We start from the raw sequence: 20,783 nt of genomic DNA on the forward strand, positions 1-20,783 counted from the left end.
CAAAGATCCGCCCCCACTTCCTAGAACATTAAAGACCCGCCCCCACTTCCTGTAGAGAGTTACAGACCCACCCCCACTTCCTGTAGAGAGTTACAGACCCACCCCCACTTCATGTAGAGAGGCAAAGACCCATCACCTTTTCCTGTGAGTCATCTCGGTGTCTCTGCTGCTAGTTACGGATTACACATGACAACACTCCGTGAAAAGCAATTTCAGCAGAAGGTAGAAACCTAGTGGTCGACATTTTTATGTGATTTTGATTTTTTTCACACTGAAAACATAGAATTTGTGTATTTACTCAAAATGATTAGTCATTGTTGGGGCCATCAGACGTGGCAAAGTGTATTGAAACTACAATGACAATTTACATTTGTTTTATTCAGAAACAGCAGATTAATAAGAATCATAGAAAAGCACAAAATGAAGTTTATGTCACATGGCTACTAATTAAACAGTTTTCAGTGCAAAGAAGTAAGATATCTAAAGTGCACGGCATGGCGTGCTACAGAATTGCAGATTTGCAAGACTAGGTGTGCTGCAGAGTCGTAGATGACCTTTTCTTGATCTGGGCAAATATTTAGGACACCACACTTGTCCTGTAAGTAAATACCCTGGCACAGGATGAATGGCTTGTTGGTGCCCATCTTGGCAACTAGCACATGGTATATATGCCTCTCTTTAGTGTGGTGAAATTCAAAGCATGTACACAACTTCTCAAGGGTCATTTCAGGGCCTCATAAGGGACCATTTAAGGTTATAGAAGGATCAGGCATTTTCAATTTTAATTGTTCTCATTTAGGAGCCATTTCTGGTTAAATTTTATAAAACATTCTTTTGGATTCCCAGCATAATAGCGGCTTTATCTTCTATAATTGTAGTACGGAGTACATGTATCTACATTTACATACATATGTGCAAACGACGTTGGCAGCTCCTCGGTTCTTCGCGTCTGGTGGCCCTTTAAGTGTGACGTGTCTAGCTATGTCGATTTTTCCACAGAAGGAATACAGACAGACAAACAGAAATAACGGTGATTGTAATCAGGACCTTTCTTTCACGATCCCTTCCATAGCTACAAGTTTCCTCTATGCTCTGATCATCTGTCTCGTTGGGATTTGGAATTTTTCTTGGTCGGTTCCTCAACTCGTTGCCATTGCCTTCCAAGAGCTCTGCATCTGGATCCTCGTTGAAATCAAGTCTATAGTGGCTTACGCCTCTACTTCCAAAGCTATTCTCTTCCGGCTTCTTCAATGGCGACTGATCAAGCCGCCTGTTACCCCCTGGGCTGGACTTATAGGATGTACTACTGTTGGCTCTGTCGAACGTGAAGTCATTCTCCTCGGGACTTCTTCTGTCTGTGATCTCCATACTTCTGTGATTTGGAGTGCTCACAGATGGACCATTCCTCGGTGTGGAGGATGTAGGAAAAGAGCGATGACCAATATCATTTGATTCACTTCTCTCCGAATAATCGCTTATTTGTAAATCATGAATAGATGTTTCTGGTAACGCTCCAACTTCACTTGTGTCATCTCCAAACCCTTGTGTAGAGTTCAGGACACCAGGTTTGCTGAAATATTCTTCATCATTGTTGCTTTGTAGTGGTCTACAAGAGGAACCAGAAAGAACCTAGAAAAAAAAAACATAACCCAAACAATTATAAAATAAAAAAAACTAAAATGGAATTAATCATCACCATTTGTGAAGGAAAAATAACAACAGTATAAAAGTAGACAACGAAATGCAAGACTTTTTGGAGCCACCATACTTTTTCTAGACCACTTTATACATTTATGTTTGGACAGTGAAAAGAAGAAAAAAATCCCAAGTTGTTGAGTAGAGGAGATAACGTTTCCGATGCTGTATGGTAAAAGAAAGATTGATTTCTGCTTCCCTGGTGGTCCGGAGCTATAGAGGAGGCAATATGTCTATGGTTGTTTGATGTAGTAGCTATTAGTACTTGATTCCGGATGGTCTAGCGGATAGATACATTTCTGCTTTCCTCTTGGTCTCAGGTTGTAAAGGAGTCAATACTTCTGTGGTTTGATGTAATGGGCATAAGGACAGATTCCTGGTGATTTAGGATAAAGGAGGGATTCAGTTCTGCATTCCTCTTCATCTTAGGTTATCGAGAAGTCAATACTTGTCTGGTGGTTTGATGTACAGTAGTAGGCATTACTATATGATTCCTGTTGGGCTAGGATAGCTGAAAGATTCATTTCTGCTTCCCTCCTGGTTTGGGATTAAAGAGGAATCAAACCCACTATATCAAACTAAAACACAAGTATTTAGTACCTGATTCCTGGTGGTCACATATGTGGTGGTTTGATGTAGTGGGCATTAGTATGTAATTCCTGGTGGTCTAGGGGTTTAGAGGAGTCAATACTTCTGTGGTGGTTTGATGTAGTTGGGGTTATTACATGATTCTTGGTGGTCTAGGTTAAAGGAAGGATTCATTTCTAATTTCCTGGTGGTCAAGATTTGCAATGAACGTAATGTCTGACGGCCTAGAGAAGCAAAGGGTTTAATGCCATCGTCCTTGATGTTCAAACGTAATGAAGAGGGATAGTACCAGCAATCTCATGATCTCTTCATTTCTGCTTCTCTGGTGGATTTTTGAAAAATGGCCAAAGAGGTAGAGGGAGATACGTGAAAATGACGAAAAAACTTATAGCCACTTATTGTTCCAGTGGCTTCGCTATAGTGGTCTTGCCTGCCAGGGTTTCATATTAAAGGGGTTAGCCTATGTTGGGGCTGAACCTGGTAAGGGCTGATGGTCAACCGAATGGACACCTGCACTGTTGTAAACCATATAAATACCACTGTCAAAGATTGCCAGCGGCATTTAAGCGGTTAAAACAGCAGTCATCAGGGCTAGATCTGATTGCTGCTGTTAGAGGCGGGTGCCGGCTGTGTTATACTCCTGAGTCCCCTCCATACACCCACAACCGACCTGTGACGTATCTATCTCATGTACAGGATTTTTTTTTTCTCTCCGTTTGGGGAGGTTGGGTTTTTTTTTTCTTTTGCTGTGATGATTTGGTATATGATATTATTAATTATTATTATTATTACTATTATTATATTTGTATTGTGTAATATTATTAAGTTATTATATTATTATATATTTTATTATAATATTTTTATTAGAATATTACGCATGTTATTCAATTTACATTGTATTCTATTTTATTCGATTTTTATATTATTATATAGTTATAATATTATCATTAATATAATTATTATTATGATTAATAGTAGTATTATATCATTCAGTTCTAATTACTATCATTACGATTAGTCGTAGTATTATATTATTATACAGTTCTAATGTTCCATCATTATTATGATTAGTAGTAGTATTATATTTTTATTGTGTTGTTATTAAGTTATTAGATTGTTATTGATAAATTATATGCATAATACTATAAATATAGAATCAACTGACATTGTATTATTATAGATTACATTTTTGTATTATACACTAATAATGTTACAATTAATATAATTATTATGATTTGTATTATATTTTTATTGTGTTATGTTATGGAGTTATTATATTATATTTTATTATTATACTGTACTTTTATTATAATATGCATACAGTATTATTCAATTGACATTGCATTATATTTTATTACATTTTTATATTATACAGTAATAATGGTATAATATCATTATTGTTATGATGATTATTATTTTTTTTGTTATTGTGTTATGTTATGAAATTATATTGCTATTGTATTATATTTTCTTATTACATTTTTTATATTATTATCAGTATACAGTTATAATAATGTTATCATGAACATCATTATTGTTGTTATTATTATGATTAGTAGTAATATTATTAAAATAAAAAAAATAAAAAAGTTCCTAAAAATAAAACACTGTTTCTGATATACGGTATGCAGAACAGAAACTCACCGCCTGACGTGCGGACTGTGCCTCGTTCTGTACTCCGGGAACCGCCGGGTCTCTGATCGAGCGAGCGGGTGGCGGGGTCGCAGGCTGCTCCGGATGGTTTGCTGCCTATAGGAAACATGAAAGTTACGCTACGACAACTCAAACTTTTTCTCATTTGTTTTCGGGGCATAGGAGGCTGGCGCTGATCTGTTTAGAGAAGCTGATCAGGTCTCACATCCCATTTTGTTCTTGTACAGACTTCAACCCACTGTAACTTTGCCATATAACATATAATATATGGCTGCAGATTCCTGTTTCAGAGCTATAGACGCCTGAAATAAGGTCGCCTCTCCCTAGACAAACAGCGAGCAATAGATTGCCTTTAACTGCATAGCAAAAGCAGGCTGTACTAATGATACATTGCCCTGAAAAAGTATTCACATCCCATGAACTTTTTCACATTTTTTACGTTACACCCACAAACATAAATATATTTTTATTGAGATTTTATGTGATATAATAACACTCGGTAGCAAGTATTTGTGAAATGTAAAGGAAATGATACATAGTTTTCTAAATATTTAAAAAAATATCAATCTGAAAATTGTGACGTGCATTTGTATTCAGACTCCTAAATAAAATCCTGAGTGACCAATCGTCTCCAGAAGTCACATAATTAGTAAATTTGAGACCACTTGTATGTAATGTATTCTCAGTATAACTACATCTGTTCTGTGAAGGCCTCAGAGGTTTGTGTGAGGACATTATGGATCAAACAGCATCATGAAAACCAAGGAGCCCACCAGACAGGTCAGGGATAAAGTTGTGAAGAGTAAAGCAGGATTAGGTTTTAAAAAAACAGCCCAAGCTCTGAGCATCTCACAGAGAACTGTTCAATCCATTATCCAAAAATGGAGTATGGAAAAACTGCAAACCTACCAAGAAATGGCTGTCCACCTAACCTGACATCCCAAGCAATGAGAGCGTTAGCTAGAGAAACAGCCAAGAGGCCCATGGTCATTCTGGAGGAGCCACAGGGATCCATAGCTCAGGTGGGAGAATCTGTTCACAGGACAACTATTAGTTGTATACTCAACAAATCTGGCCTTTATGGAAGAGTGGCAAGAAAAATGCAGCAATTTTTGAGAGCAAGTCCCGTTTGCAGATGGCAAAAAGTCATGTAGTGGACACAGCAAGCATGTGGAAGAAGGGCTCTTGTCAGATGAGACCAAAGTAGAGCGTTTTGGGCTAATGTGTGGTGGAAAACTAACACTGCACATCATCATGAAAACACCATCCCCACTGTCAAACATGGTGGTAGCAGCATCATGCTGTGGGGAGGCTTTTCTTCAGCAGGGGCAGGGAAGCTGGTCAGAGTTGATGGGAAGATAGATGGAGCTAAATACAACACAGTCCTGGAGGAAAACCTGTTACAGGCGGCAAAAGACTTCAGGCTGGGGCGTAGGTCTATCTTCCAGCAGAACAACGACCCTAAACATCCTGCCAGAGCTACGAAGGAGGGTTTAGATCAGAGCATATCCATCTGTGTGAACGGCCCAGTCACAGTCCAGACCTAAATCCCAGAGAATCAGTGATCAGCAATTTTCACGTCTTACCATTATGTCTTACGTCTCCATCCAATCTCACTGAGCGAGAGCGAGTGCGCAAAGAAAAAGGGGCAAAAATGTCACCTCTGGATGTGCAAAGCTGGTAAAGACAGACCCCAAAAGATTGCAGCAGTAACTGCAGGGAAAGGTGATCCTACAAAGTATTGAGTCAGGGGAGGTGAGTAGAAAACCATTATTTAGAAAACCATGTATCTTTTCCTTTACACTTCACAAATACTTGCTACTTTGTATCCCAATCCCAATAAAATACATTTGAGTTTGTGGGTGTAACATAAAAAAAATGCAGAAACGTTCACGGGGTATGAATACTTTATCAAGGCTCTGTATATATACCAGTATAAATCAGGACTGTTACCGTCATGTGCAGAACACAAACTCACCGCCTGACGTGCGGACTGTACCTCGTTCTGTACTCCGGGAACCACCGGGTCTCTGAACGAGCGAGCGGGTGGCGGGGACGCAGGCTGCTCTGGACGGTTTCCTGCCTGCATGAGATTAATATAAAGCTTAGATAATGATAACTCAGTAATTACTTTCCTCACTACATTTTTGCTCTGCTTCATTAGGTCACAGCTATAACCAGTACCCCAGCCTCACTGTATGGTCTGTTGGAGTCTGGGGGGTTCTGAAATTTACCTCCAATCTAATCAAAGACTCAGGCTTCTGATTTCTCCCTCCCCTATACTTTACACTGCTATGTACAACCTTTAGCTGGTATATATATCAGTATAACGCAGCAAAAAGTATGGCATAGCAAAGAAGACTATGCACTTTAATCTCTGGATAAAAAAAAAAACAGAGGATCTTATTAAATAAGGCCAAAATAAGCTATGAATGATGTCACAGGGAGCTCCAGTGACATCACTGTCTATATACGGACAGATTACTGGAGCTGCCAGGCCATAGTGATGAGAACCGGGCCAGATTGGCCTTCAATGAATGCTGCTAAGATCAGCACTTTGTGGTCGAGGGAAAGTTACCAAGGACAGTGTGAAGGAGAATGACTCCATATGAATCAAATTCAATACAATACCGCTAGGAAAACTCTCATTAGGCTGCAATTCACATTACAACCACTAGGTGGCCACAAATCGACATAGTATAAACATCTCCCAACAGAGTATCACGGTTTTTTATTTTTTTTCTACAGCTGTTCCTCCTGCGCCACTCATCTCAGGACATGTTGAGTCAGGAGAAAAGGTAAGAAAGGGCACATATCTATAACAACGTTAAGTAAAAGGTGGATGTTGTGGGGTCCCTGGATTTGGTCTGTGTCAAGTGAGGAAGAGAGAGGGTTTTTTTTTTTCTCTGTTCGGGAAGACAAACGAGGTTTTCTTCTTGGTTGTGATAATTTGGTATTATTATTTATTTAACTCGCTTATATAGCACCATTAATTCCACAGCATCATCATCGCTGTCCCCATTGGGGCTCACAATCTACATTCCCTATCAGTATGTTTTTGGATTGTGGGAGGAAACCGGAGAACCCGGAGGAAACCCACACAAACACTGAGAGAACCTACAAACTCCTTGCAGATGTTGTCCTTGGTGGGATTTGAATCCAGGACCACAGCGCTGCAAGGCTGCAGTGCTAACCACTGCGCCACCGTGCTGCAAAATATTATTACTTATATTGTATTATACTATTATATTGTGTAAGACAAAAGCATATGAGTGAAGTTTCTAAAAAAAATAAAACTGTTGCCAACACGTGCAGAAAACAAACTCACCGCCTGCTGTGTGGGCTGTGCGTCATGCTGTACTCTGGAAACCACCTTCTCCCTGACCGAGCGAGCGGGTGGAGGGGACGCTGGCTGCTCTGGACGCTTGGCTGCCTATGTAAAAAATAATATAAAACATAAAAGATTTACATAATTACGACTCTCAAATTACTTTCTGTACTATGTGTTTTAGTTCAGCTATAACCAGTGACTCCAACCTCTGTGCGTCGTCTATAGGAGTCTGGGGTGGTCTGAAATTCACCTTCTATATCATAAATTCAGGATCCTCCCCTATGCTTTACATTGCATTAATCCTCCTTCCTCGATTCTTTCATTCACTCAAAAGTAGTTCCATTTGGAACACGGAATTTATTCTTTTTTAAATGATATAAAGAAAAAGAGAACTAATATCTGTTATGATAGTGTAGCAACTCACTCAGGATAATAGGTAAAGCTAAAAACTGAAACTGACCCTTCTTGTTCCTGTACAGACAAAAGATCCTGACCCCGCTGTCCCTAGTGGTTCCTCTGTGAGCAGAGATAGCGCTAACCACAGGCTAGACAATGGAACTCGGACCTATGCTGCCCAAAAGAACCAGAGGGCAGAGCAGAGTGCAAACTACCTATAAAATGGAAAGTGTGCTGAAAAAGGATATTATTATTTTTCAATTTACATTGTTTTAGGGACTGTTACATAATTCCCCTTTAATATAACAATACAACCTGCTCACCATTTTAGCTATGTTCACAATCATTTTAATATTGTATTAGGAACCCTGCATCCTCTAGTGGTTAACTTCAGAGACGGGTGACCTCATGGGACATGTCAGGCTCAGAAGAGGATTGTTCGGTCCCCTATTGGACCAGCCTAATCTTATTTTTAATAATGGCTAACAATCGTATTAATATACAATAGTTGTTCAGTTTGGAAAACCTCTATCCAATAGGGAATTCTGAGTTAATAATGGGTCATTATTCGAATCATCATCTATGGGTTCTAAAGAGCGTCTCTCTCTCTCTGGAGGACCTCTCTTGTCCTGCATTACACAGACAAACATTGATTTTAGTGAACATGGTGTAATACTTTGTTTCTCCTCGGGTGGCGCTGCAGGGAAATTAAACACTTACTTCCATGTTCTACCCTCTCTGGGGATTCTAGAAGGCAAAACAAGTAGGTAGGAAACCAGTTAAACAAGTAGGTAGGAAACCCTAAAACCACAAATAAGAAAATAGCAGACCTGTGATGGAAATGCGTCTCTCTCGTCCTGCGCAGGATGACTTCTCCCATCGCAAGCCCCTCGGTCACCGCTTGTAGGACTAGATGTCCCAGCATCTGGAACCTTATTAGGAAAATTGAACTTAGTATTACATAACTACTTCATACTCTCAAATAATACCTCTTTTAATGTCTGTGCTGTGTTTACAGATTTATCAGGAAATATATACCGTATGTGTCTACTACAGCTATTACGTGATGAGACATGGAGCCTGTGAGCTGAGACATGAAGCCTGTGAGCTGAGACATGGAGCCTGTGAGCTGAGACATGGAGCCTGTGAGCTGAGACATGAAGCCTGTGAGCTGAGACATGGAGCCTGTGAGCTGAGACATGAAGCCTGTGAGCTGAGACATGGAGCCTGTGAGCTGAGACATGAAGCCTGTGAGCTGAGACATGAAGCCTGTGAGCTGAGACATGGAGCCTGTGAGCTGAGACATGAAGCCTGTGAGCTGAGACATGGAGCCTGTGAGCTGAGACATGAAGCCTGTGAGCTGAGACATGAAGCCTGTGAGCTGAGACATGGAGCCTGTGAGCTGAGACATGGAGCCTGTGAGCTGAGACATGAAGCCTGTGAGCTGAGACATGAAGCCTGTGAGCTGAGACATGAAGCCTGTGAGCTGAGACATGGAGCCTGTGAGCTGAGACATGAAGCCTGTGAGCTGAGACATGAAGCCTGTGAGCTGAGACATGAAGCCTGTGAGCTGAGACATGAAGCCTGTGAGCTGAGACATGAAGCCTGTGAGCTGAGACATGGAGCCTGTGAGCTGAGACATGAAGCCTGTGAGCTGAGACATGGAGCCTGTGAGCTGAGACATGAAGCCTGTGAGCTGAGACATGAAGCCTGTGAGCTGAGACATGAAGCCTGTGAGCTGAGACATGGAGCCTGTGAGCTGAGACATGAAGCCTGTGAGCTGAGACATGAAGCCTGTGAGCTGAGACATGAAGCCTGTGAGCTGAGACATGAAGCCTGGGAGCTGAGACATGGAGCCTGTGAGCTGAGACATGAAGCCTGTGAGCTGAGACATGAAGCCTGTGAGCTGAGACATGGAGCCTGTGAGCTGAGACATGAAGCCTGTGAGCTGAGACATGGAGCCTGTGAGCTGAGACATGAAGCCTGTGAGCTGAGACATGAAGCCTGTGAGCTGAGACATGAAGCCTGTGAGCTGTGACATGGAGCCTGTGAGCTGAGACATGAAGCCTGTGAGCTGAGACATGAAGCCTGTGAGCTGAGACATGAAGCCTGTGAGCTGAGACATGAAGCCTGTGAGCTGAGACATGGAGCCTGTAAGCTGAGACATGGACCCTGTGAGTTGAGACATGGACCCTGTAAGCTGAGACATGGACCCTGTAAGCTGAGACATGGACCCTGTAAGCTGAGACATGATCTATCAGACTGGGTTGCCTTTTTACGTTACTCCATGGTCTAGTTCTGATGATCATGTGTCCATTATAGGTGCTTTATGTGGTGGACATGGATCCACAAGGGCATCACAACCAGTCTATTAAGCTACAGAAGTTCTCTGGGAACAGATGGGATAGCCTTTGTTTCCTACATGTGGCAGTGAGCCTTGGGTGCCCATGACCGGTCATCCAGTTTAGTAAGTATTAACCACTGTACATGGGCAAAATCCTAGAAGATCCTAGATCTTGTATTGTGTTGTTATATACTAGGAACAACCCACACGACCCACCATATACCAGAAACTCCCACAAGCTCCACTGTATACCATGAACTCCCCTCAAGACCCGCCATATACCAGAAACACCCACAAGATCTACTGTATACCGGGAACTCCCCACAAGACCCGCCATATACCAGAAACACCCACAAGATCTGCTTTATACCGGGAACTCCCCACAAGACCCGCCATATATCAGAAATACCCACAAGATCTGCTGTATACCAGTAACTCTCCACAAGACCCGCCATATACCAGAAACACCCACAAGATCCGCTGTATACCAGGAACTCCCCACAAGACCCGCAATATACCAGAAACACCCACAAGATCTGCTGCATACCGGGAACTCCCCACAAGACCCGACATATACCAGAAACACCCACAAGCTCCGCTGTATACCATGAACTCCCCTCAAGACCCGCCATATACCAGAAACACCCACAAGATCTGCTGTAGACCGGGAACTCCCCACAAGACCCACCATATACCAGAAACACCCACAAGATCTGCTGTATACCGGGAACTCCCCACAAGACCCGACATATACCAGAAACACCCACAAGATCTGCTGTATACCGGGAACTCCCCACAAGACCTGCCATATACCAGAAACAGCCACAAGATCGCTTTATACCGGGAACTCTCCACAAGACCCGCCATATATCAGAAATACCCACAAGATCTGCTGTATACCAGGAACTCTCCACAAGACCCGCCATATACCAGAAACACCCACAAGATCCACTGTATACCAGGAACTCCCCTCAAGACCCACAATATACCAGAAACACCCACAAGATCTGCTGTATACCGGGAAGTCCCCACAAGACCCGCCATATACCAGAAACACCCACAAGATCCGCTGTATACCGGGAACTCCCCACAAGACCCGTCATATACCAGAAACACCCACAAGATCCGCTGTATACCAGGAACTCTCCACAAGACCCGCCATATACCAGAAACACCCACAAGATCTGCTGTATACCGGGAACTCCCCACAAGACCCGCCATATACCAGAAACACCCACAAGATCCGCTGTATACCAGGAACTCTCCACAAGACCCGCCATATACCAGAAACACCCACAAGATCGGCTTTATACCGGGAACTCCCCACAAGACCTGCCATATATCAGAAATACCCACAAGATCTGCTATATACCAGGAACTCTCCATAAGACCCACCATATACCAGAAACACCCACAAGATCCGCTGTATCTTCTTTTTATCTTAATCCTGATTATTTGCTTAAAAAGCAATCCAGAGAACACAGTTTTTCAACGCCATTTGCTTGTTGGCACTGCAGAATTCAGCCAGGTCCTTTCCATAATACAGCGCTAAAAATCCAGCTATTTAAAACTGTGGTTTGTACGTCACACAGATCACATAAAATTGCGCTGAAAATTCTGCCATTTCTGGCCTCCATTAAAATTTTGTTTCAGTGTGTCAGCGAAGTTATTGACACCAGTTTGCTGTTAAAAATAGTTACCTACAGGCCAGCTATTTAAAACTGTGGTTTGTCCGTCACACGGATCACACATAAGTTTGCTCCAAATTCAGCCATTTGTAGTGAGCGTGGAAAATATTGTCCTCCATTTAAAATGGGCAAGGCACACGGCAAGGTACGGGGAACTGGACGCGATGGTGCATGCAAAGACCGAGGCCGTTGTCAAGCTTGTTGCCACAACAAACACCCACATCTTCTCGCTCGACCTTCCTGTCCCAATTAATAGGAGACCACAGAACACCACTATTTAACAGAGAGCAGTGTGAAAAGGTTATTGGCTGGATAGCAGATAATGCTTCCAGTCACTTAGCCACCACCACCACCACCCTGTTTTCCACATGGTCAAGTCTCAGTAGCCGTGAGTCTGGACTGCATATTCCTCACCCTGATCCTCCTTCCTCCCACCATGCCCACTGCCAAGAGACAACTGATCCCACACTTGGACACTCCCTTTTCTATTTATAGATTCGGGCCTCTCGCCTGGTCCACTTGAAGATGGGCAAGAGGAGATCGCATGTAGCGATGCCCAAATATTTGAGCAGCCACGATCATACGAAGGCGACGGTGGGAAAGTGTCACAAAAGGTGGACGATGATGAGACACAATTGCCAGAAAGTCAGGAAGAGGACCAGGGTACGGAAGTGGAAGACGAGGTGGTGAATGATATAGTAACTGACCCAACCTGGCAGGAGGACATGCAGAGCGAGGACAGCAGCACACAGGGAGAGGGAGGCAGAGCACCCCAACAGGCAGGAAGAAGCAGTGTGGTGGCCACAGACAGAAGGCGGGCAACCGTTCCCCGTAACACCAACACAACGGAAGTTGCCAGTATAACTGTTAGGTCTTCCCGAGTCTGGTTCATTTTTAAAGACTCTGCCGATAACCCCAAAACTACCAGCCTGACCACCGCCATCATGTTCAAACACATGGCAGCAAAGCACCTGACTTTGTGGGCTGAACCCCAGGGTCCAGGAACAGTGTCTGCGGGTCACACCACTGCTTCTTCTGCTGTTGTGCATGCAAGCCAATCCCCTGTCCATAGTGCATGCGAAGATGCCTCCTGCCCTGCACCTGTCGTTGCACACTCTCAACTAGCACCATCAGCAAGCACATCCTTGTCCCAGCGCAGCGTTCAGTTTTCCATACCCCAGTCCTTGGAACGCAAGAGCAAATACGCAGCCAACGCTCCACAGGCCACACTACTAAATTCCCACATTTCGCGACTGCTTGCACTCGAAATGTTGCCTTTTAGGCTCGTGGAGATGGAAGCTTTCCTCAACCTGATGGCGGCGACCGTCCCTCAGTACTCGGTCCCGAGCCACCAATATTTCTCCCGGTGTGCCGTCCCCGCATCACACAAGCACGTGTCCCACAACATTAGCCCTCAACAATGCAGTTACTGGGAAAGTCCACCTAACCACGGACACCTGGACTAGTGCTTGTGGGCAGGGATGGTTAACCCAGTGTGCTGACGGCACACTGGTTAACATAGTGGAAGCCGGGACCCAGTCAGACCTTGAGAAGGAACACATCCTCCCGACGCCGAGGATTGCGGGCCCTAGTTCAATCAGAGTTGCCCCCACAGTCTACAGCTCCTGCACCTCATCCTCCTCCTCCTCTTCAGCCTCTTTCTCCGAAATGACCACATCAGTCACAAGCTGGAAGCACTGCCTCAGCCAAGCGGCAACAGGCTGTGCTGAAGCTAATATGCTAAGGTGACAAAGCGCACAATGCTGAAGAGTTGTGGACAGCTCTGAAAGAGCAGGCAGATCTGTGGCTGACACCGCTGACCCTACAGCCAGGCATGGTTGTGTGTGACAATGGCCGGAGCCTGGTGACGGCTCTGAGGCGAGGCGAGCTCACACATGTACCATGCCTGGCCCATGTGCTTAACCTCGTGGTTCAGCGGTTTCTCAAAACCTACCCGGAGCTGCCGGATCTGCTTGTTAAAGTAAGCCGCCTGTGTGTCCATTTTAGAAAGTCAGCTACAGCTTCCACCGCCCTTGCCGTGCTTCAGCAGCGTTTGCAGCTTCCAGCTCACCGACTGGTGTGTGATGTCCCCACGCATTGGAACTCTAATCTGCAGATGTTGGGAAAGATTTGTGAGCAGAAGAGGGCAGTTGTTGACTACCAGCATCAACAAGGCCGTCGGTATTCAGTTCAGACTCCTGCTTCTCTGTCTTCTGAAACACTCTCTGCTCGCAATCAAAGAGGATGTATTGCAGGCGGAGCACGATGAGATGGAGCAAGGAGCCATACAGGGTGATTACACACAGCCCAGCCTCATCCCATCCCAACATGGATTGTGTGACAATGAGGAAGACGAGGAACAGGAGCTAGTTTCATGCGCTCTAGACGGTACTACCTGCACAACTGTCATACCGTCTCTTCAGCGTGTATGGCCTGAGGACAGAGAAGAGGAGGAGGACAGCATGGTCAGTCGTCCTCTTGGTGAGGACACTGAAGTCTTGCCTGTTGGCAGTCTGGCACGCATGGCTGAGTTTATGTTACGCTGCCTTTCCCGTGACCCTCGCATTCTCAATATTTTAGGTGTCATCATTACTGGTTGGTGACACTTCTAGACCCACGCTACAAGGAGAACTTTATATCTCTTATTCCTGAGGCAGACAGGTCTACAAAAATGGGGCAGTACCAGAAGGCCCTTGTTGCGAAACTATTAAAAAAATTCCCATCTGAAAACGCTGGCGGCAGAGGTCACAGTTCGTTGGACAACCAAGGAGTACAGGCGAGAGAGACACTCTTGGGTATCCAAGCTGGACACGTGGAATGAACTGGCTCTCTACGCCTTGGAGGTACTGGGCTGCCCTGCCGCTAGCGTTTTATCCGAGCGGGTTTTTAGTGCCGCTGGTGGAATTATAACTGATAAGCGCATCCGCCTGTCAACTGAAAATGATGACAAGCTGACTCTTATAAAAATGAACAAGGGCTGGATTGGGCCAGACTTCTCAACACCACCGAATGATAGCAGCGTAACATAAACTCAAATCCAGTGTCTTTTTTTGGGAGGTGTATTCCCATGCACCTTTTCACACCCAGACATGGGTATACGCTTCCTGATTTTGGCTATTTGCTCTTGTCCTCCTTCTCCTTCTCCTCATCCTCATCCTCCACCACCATATCACCAGGGTGACCGTGGTCCGTGATGCAACACCCACATAATTTTTTTAAAGGGTGTTTATGATGCCCGTAAAAAAAAATTTTTATACAGTATGTTCATGTATACCCCCCAGGGGTAGATGTTTGTCAGCCCATACACTTAGTGCATGGGCATTACAAGTATAGGAGAACTGCTCCTTTCTAATGGGAACATTTTTTTCTGAGACCCTCCTCCACGTCTCTTCCAAGGTGCATTGGAGTGCCTCCCAATTTTTGGCAGCCCTTGCATTCACTGCATAGGCCAACACTATGGGAGACCCACTTCCTAATAATGGGAACATGTTTCATGAGGCCTCGAACGTCTCTTCCAAGGGGCATTGGAGTGCCTCCAAATTTTTGCCAACCCTTGCATTCACAGCATAGGCAAACACAATAGGAGACCCACTTCCTAATAATAGGAACATTGTTTTCAGGAGGCCCTCTGACCTCCAAGTCTCTTCCAAGGGGCATTGAAATGCCTCCAAATTTTTGACAGTCCTTGCATTCACTGCATAGGCCAACACTATGGGAGGCCCAGTTCCTAATAATGGGAACACTTTTTCATGAGACCCTCTATATCTCTTCCACGGGGCATTGGAGTGCCTCCCAATTTTTGGCATCCCTTGCATTCACTGAATAGGCCAACACTATGGGAGACTCACTTCCTAATAATGGGAACATTTTTTCATGAGGCCCTCTACGTCTCTTCCAAGGGGCATTGGAGTGCCTCCAAATTTTTGGCAACCCTTGCATTCACTGCATAGGTAAGCAGTATGGGAGACACACTTCCTAATAATAGGAACATTGTTTTCAGGAGGCCCTCTGACCTCCACGTCTCTTCCAAGGGGCATTGAAATGCCTCCAAATTTTTGGCAACCCTTGCATTCACTGCATAGGCAAACACAATGGGAGACCCACTTCCTAATAATGGGAACATTTTTTTTCAGAAGGCCCTCCTCTACGTCTCTTCCAAGGGGCATTGGAGTAGGTCCAAATTTTTGGCGGCCCTTGCATTCACTGCATAGTCAAACAGTATGTGAGACCCACTTCCTAATAATGGGATCATTGTTTTCAGGAGGCCCTCCTCTAAGTCTCTTCAAAGGGGTATTGGGGTGCGTCCAAATTTTTAAAGGGGTATTGGGGTGCGTCCAAATTTTGGGCAGACCTGCCACTCACTGCATACGCAATAACAGTATAGGAGACCCACTCTTTAGTAATGGGAATAACAAAGCATAGCCGGCTGATGGCTCTCTAAGAATAGCGAGGGCCGACTGCTGGCCCTTTAAGAATAGTAAAGGCCGCCTGATGGCCCTATAAAAATAGACTTTGTGACTTTCAGAGTCCCTCCATCATAAATGAAACAGGATGTGTCTGATCATGTCTCACACAGCATATGGCCAGATAAGGTTGTAAAATGTTAAAATGACATTTCCTGCTGAATGCATTTGTCACGGATGAAAGCAATGCAAAAGTGCAAAAACGCATCAAAAACGCTACATGTGAACATAGCCCAAGGTGTGGAGGATCATTTTGTTTTTGGTTATTTATTTTGCTTTATATACAAGTCATTACCCTGGAAAGGATGTTCCTTAACATATTTCCCAGTAAAAGCCATTTTGGTTTTGTTTTTGTATGTTTTATTGTGAGTCTGTAAAAGTGGCATAATACTCTGACAACATTGTTGACAGCAGTGACCTGGGAGTCAGAAATGCTTCCAGAGGTCTTCCCCGTGCTGTCCCCATGTCATTTGAGCACTGTTCCCATCGATTTGGGCAATTTTTAGGCCCTCTGCAGACCGCCGGGTGGACCCGCCTTAAAAATGCTCAAGTTTCCCATAGACTCACATTGGGCTCGTTGCTCGGGTCGAGCACCCGAGTATTCCAATGTGCTCGACCCGAGCAACGAGTACCCGAGCATTTTAGTGCTCGCCCATCACTAGAGATTACTAATCCCTCTGGAAATAACCAGTATCTGGAGACACTGAGAGAAATATCACCGTCTAGTGCCTTCCTTTTTTTTGACGAGTGGAATAAGAGGAATATGCCCTCATCTCACAAGATCTTCCATTTACTGGAGCATCCCACAAGCCCTTTCGTATACTGTGAACATCTCACAAGACTCACTGTATACCAGGAACACTCCATAAGACCTGTCATATACTGGGAACACCCCACAAGATGTAACATATACGAAGAACATCCCGCAAGATCCACTGTACACCGGAAACACCCCACAAGACCTGCTGTATGCCCTGAAGACCTCATAAGACCTTCCATATACTGGAAACACCCCAAAAAACCTTCTGCATCACGGGAACACCATACAAGACCTGCCGTATACTAATAATAACTTACAAGACCTGCCATATACCGGAACACCTTACAACATCTAGAGTACAGGAACACTATACAAGACGCGCTGTAAACCGGGAACATCCCACATCATTTGCCGTATACCAGGAACACTCCACAAGACCTGCCATATACTAGGAACACGAAACAAGACCTGCTGTATACCGGGAACACCACATAACATGTGCCATATGCTTGTAACATCCCACAAGACCTTCGGTATACTGGCAACACCCTACAAGACCTGCCGTACAGCCAGAATCACCCCACAAGACCTGCCGTACAGCAGGAAACACCCCACAAGACCTGCCGTATAGCCGTAAACACCCCACAAGACCTGCCGTACAGCAGGAAACACCCCACAAGACCTGCCGTATAGCCGTAAACACCCCACAAGACCTGCCGTACAGCAGCAAACACCCCACAAGACCTGCCGTATAGCCGTAAACACCCCACAACACCTGCAGTATAGCTGGAAACACCCCACTACACCTGCCGTATAGCCGGAAACACGCCACAAGACCTGCCTTGTAGCAGGAAGCACCCCACAAGACCTACCATATAGCAGGAAACACCCCACAAGACCTCCATATAGCAGGAAACACCCCACAAGACCTGCCATATAGCAGGAAACACCCCACAAGACCTGCCGTATAGCAGGAAACACCCCACAAGACCTGCCGTATAGCCGGAAACACCCCACAAAACCTGCCGTATAGCTGGAAACACCCCACTGCCGTATAGCAGGAAACACCCCACTACACCTGCCGTATAGCCGGAAACATCCCACTACACCTGCCTTGTAGCAGGAAACACCCCATAAGACCTGCCATATAGCAGGAAACACCCCACAAGACCTCCGTATAGCAGGAAACACACCACAGGACCTGCCATATAGCAGGAAACACCCCACAAGACCTGCCGTATAGCAGGAAACACCCCACAAGACCTCCGTATAGCAGGAAACACACCACAGGACCTGCCATATAGCAGGAAACACCCCATAAGACCTGCCATATAGCAGGAAACACCCCACAAGACCTCCGTATAGCAGGAAACACACCACAGGACCTGCCATATAGCAGGAAACACCCCACAAGACCTGCCGTATAGCAGGAAACACCCCACTACACCTGCCGTATAGCCGGAAACATCCACTACACCTGCCTTGTAGCAGGAAACACCCCATAAGACCTGCCATATAGCAGGAAACACCCCACAAGACCTCCGTATAGCAGGAAACACACCACAGGACCTGCCATATAGCAGGAAACACCCCACAAGACCTGCCGTATAGCAGGAAACACCCCACAAGACCTCCGTATAGCAGGAAACACACCACAGGACCTGCCATATAGCAGGAAACACCCCATAAGACCTGCCATATAGCAGGAAACACCCCACAAGACCTCCGTATAGCAGGAAACACACCACAGGACCTGCCATATAGCAGGAAACACCCCACAAGACCTGCCGTATAGCAGGAAACACCCCACAAGACCTGCCGTATAGCAGGAAACTCACCACAGGACCTGCCATATAGCAGGAAACACCCCACAAGACCTGCCGTATAGCAGGAAACACCCCACAAGACCTCCGTATAGCAGGAAACACACCACAGGACCTGCCATATAGCAGGAAACACCCCACAGGACCTGCCGTATAGCAGGAAACACCCCACAAGACCTGCCGTATAGCAGGAAACACCCAACAAAACCTACTGTTTACCGAGAACATCCCACAAAACCTGCCGTATACCAGGAACACTCCAAAAGACCTGACATATAACAGGAACAACCCACAAGAACTGCATTATACCAGCAACACACCACAAGACCCGCCATATACTGGGTAAACCCGACAAGAACTGCCGTATATGAGGAACACCCCATAAGACCCGCAATATAAAGTCTTTGTTGGCAGGCTGCTGAGATAACATCACGATCATAATGCTAATGACCGCTGCAGCCAATCTCTTAGCTTAGCAGTCTCACAGTCTCATGCTGACTGTCATGGCAGCACATCGGCAGAAAGACAGCACTGAACCTGCGGTGGTGAGTATAGCTGAATTTGCTACTTGATATATATATATATACACCTATGGAATAAAGGTGCTAAAGTCACTTATGTGACAAAGCAGTCTTGGCGTTTCCCCGTTGCACCAGTGCCTCGGAGTGATTGCCGCCTTGGCACCACCTATACTCATGGCATTTTATACAATGGGTCCACAACTTTGCAGTGAGATGTTCTTCAGACAATGGGGTATGGAGGAACCTACCTTCTGAAAAGCTTCGGTATCACCCTCAAATGGTACGGACTGATATGGAGATGTTTCCGGGACTGGGTTTCTGGACATCTTATCTTTTAATGTTCTTCTGTCCAACTGTATAGGTTCGGAAACGCCTTGGGTAAGGGTGGCTCTTGGGCGAGCTGGTGGGTCACATGGAAGGCTTCTAAACTCATGGCTTTGTCCGGATGCTGAACTCGGACTCTTCTCCCGCTCAGGCTGCATCGGTTTTGTTGATGGACCTGGTTGTGTGTCCTGCGATGATGGGGGAATCGGTCCTGGGAGGCTCGAGGTGCATTCTGGACTTTCCTGTGGTGGTTGCTTGTTGTGATTACTCAAAGATGGAGGAAGTGATCGAGGAGAAGAGACTGAAGCTGCAAAAAGAAGATATATATACCAGTACATATAGCTATAGGGTTGGTAAAGATTTAATTATGTCGATTAATGTTGTTACTTTAGAATTGCTGTGATGACTTGGATAGGTTCCTGGTTGAGTTACTCTTAAACTAGTCTAGATGAGGCCAGGTTTTGTTTTTTTTTCTCCCATTTTTCGAAGAGTCATAACTTGTTTATTTTTCCTCGACACACAAGAGCGTATTTTTGGCAGTACGAGTTACAGTTTGGAATGATACCTTTCATTTGACCATATAATGTGGAAAGAATTTAAAGAAAAGCAATTCTCCCAATTTATTTTGTTTTGGTTTTTATTGAGTTCACTTTATAGTACAAATGACAAGTTGGCTTTGTCCTATGGGTCAATATGTATATGAGAAAAACAAAAAAATATATAAACTTTTCTAAACTTACTACTACATAAAAAAAACTTACAAAAATGTTCCAAGAGTCGATAGACTTTTTTTTAAGGGACAAGCTGCAGTTTTTACCATAACCATTTTGAGATCTATACGACTTTCCGATTTTTTTTTCCATTTTTTGGAGGCAGGCAAAGTGACCAAAAAATTGCAATTCTGCCATTTATATTTTTTTCCATCTTGCCATTCATCGTACAGGATAAATATGATGTATTATTAGTTTAGACATTTGTGCATGTGGAGACAGTAAATGAGTTGATTTTTTATCTTTTACATTTTCTTAGCTACGTTCCATGAAAAGGAGGGTGACTAACTTTTACGATTCTGGATATTATTATACACTTCTCAAAAAAATAAAGGGAACACTTAAACAGCAGAATATAACTCCAAGTAAATCAAACTTCTGTGAAATCAAACTGTCCACTTAGGAAACAACACTGATTGACAATCAA

General features: G+C 44.5%; 1 protein-coding gene across 2 annotated transcripts in view; it reads right to left on the reverse strand.

Moving 5' to 3' along the window:
* Window positions 1-359: 359 nt before the first annotated feature.
* Window positions 360-20,783, reverse strand: part of LOC141163961 (uncharacterized) — a 57,424-nt gene continuing 37,000 nt past the window's right edge. Inside the window, exons 4-9 of one of the 2 annotated variants that reach the window (XM_073649192.1) lie at window positions 19,511-19,893; window positions 8,494-8,595; window positions 7,265-7,369; window positions 5,936-6,019; window positions 3,928-4,032; window positions 360-1,629 (exon numbers count right to left, since the gene is read on the reverse strand). In XM_073649192.1, the coding sequence (XP_073505293.1) occupies window positions 976-1,629; window positions 3,928-4,032; window positions 5,936-6,019; window positions 7,265-7,369; window positions 8,494-8,595; window positions 19,511-19,893 (1,433 nt within the window). In that variant the 3' untranslated portion in view covers window positions 360-975. Of the gene's footprint in view, window positions 1,630-3,927; window positions 4,033-5,914; window positions 6,020-7,264; window positions 7,370-8,493; window positions 8,596-19,510; window positions 19,894-20,783 lie in introns of both variants that reach the window. The other variant, XM_073649191.1, reaches the window with a different exon arrangement.

Source organism: Phyllobates terribilis, unplaced genomic scaffold (assembly GCF_046119375.1).
Source record: "Phyllobates terribilis strain yellow unplaced genomic scaffold, ASM4611937v1 Scaffold_1__5_contigs__length_1240528914, whole genome shotgun sequence".
Classification (NCBI taxonomy): Eukaryota; Metazoa; Chordata; class Amphibia; order Anura; family Dendrobatidae; genus Phyllobates; species Phyllobates terribilis.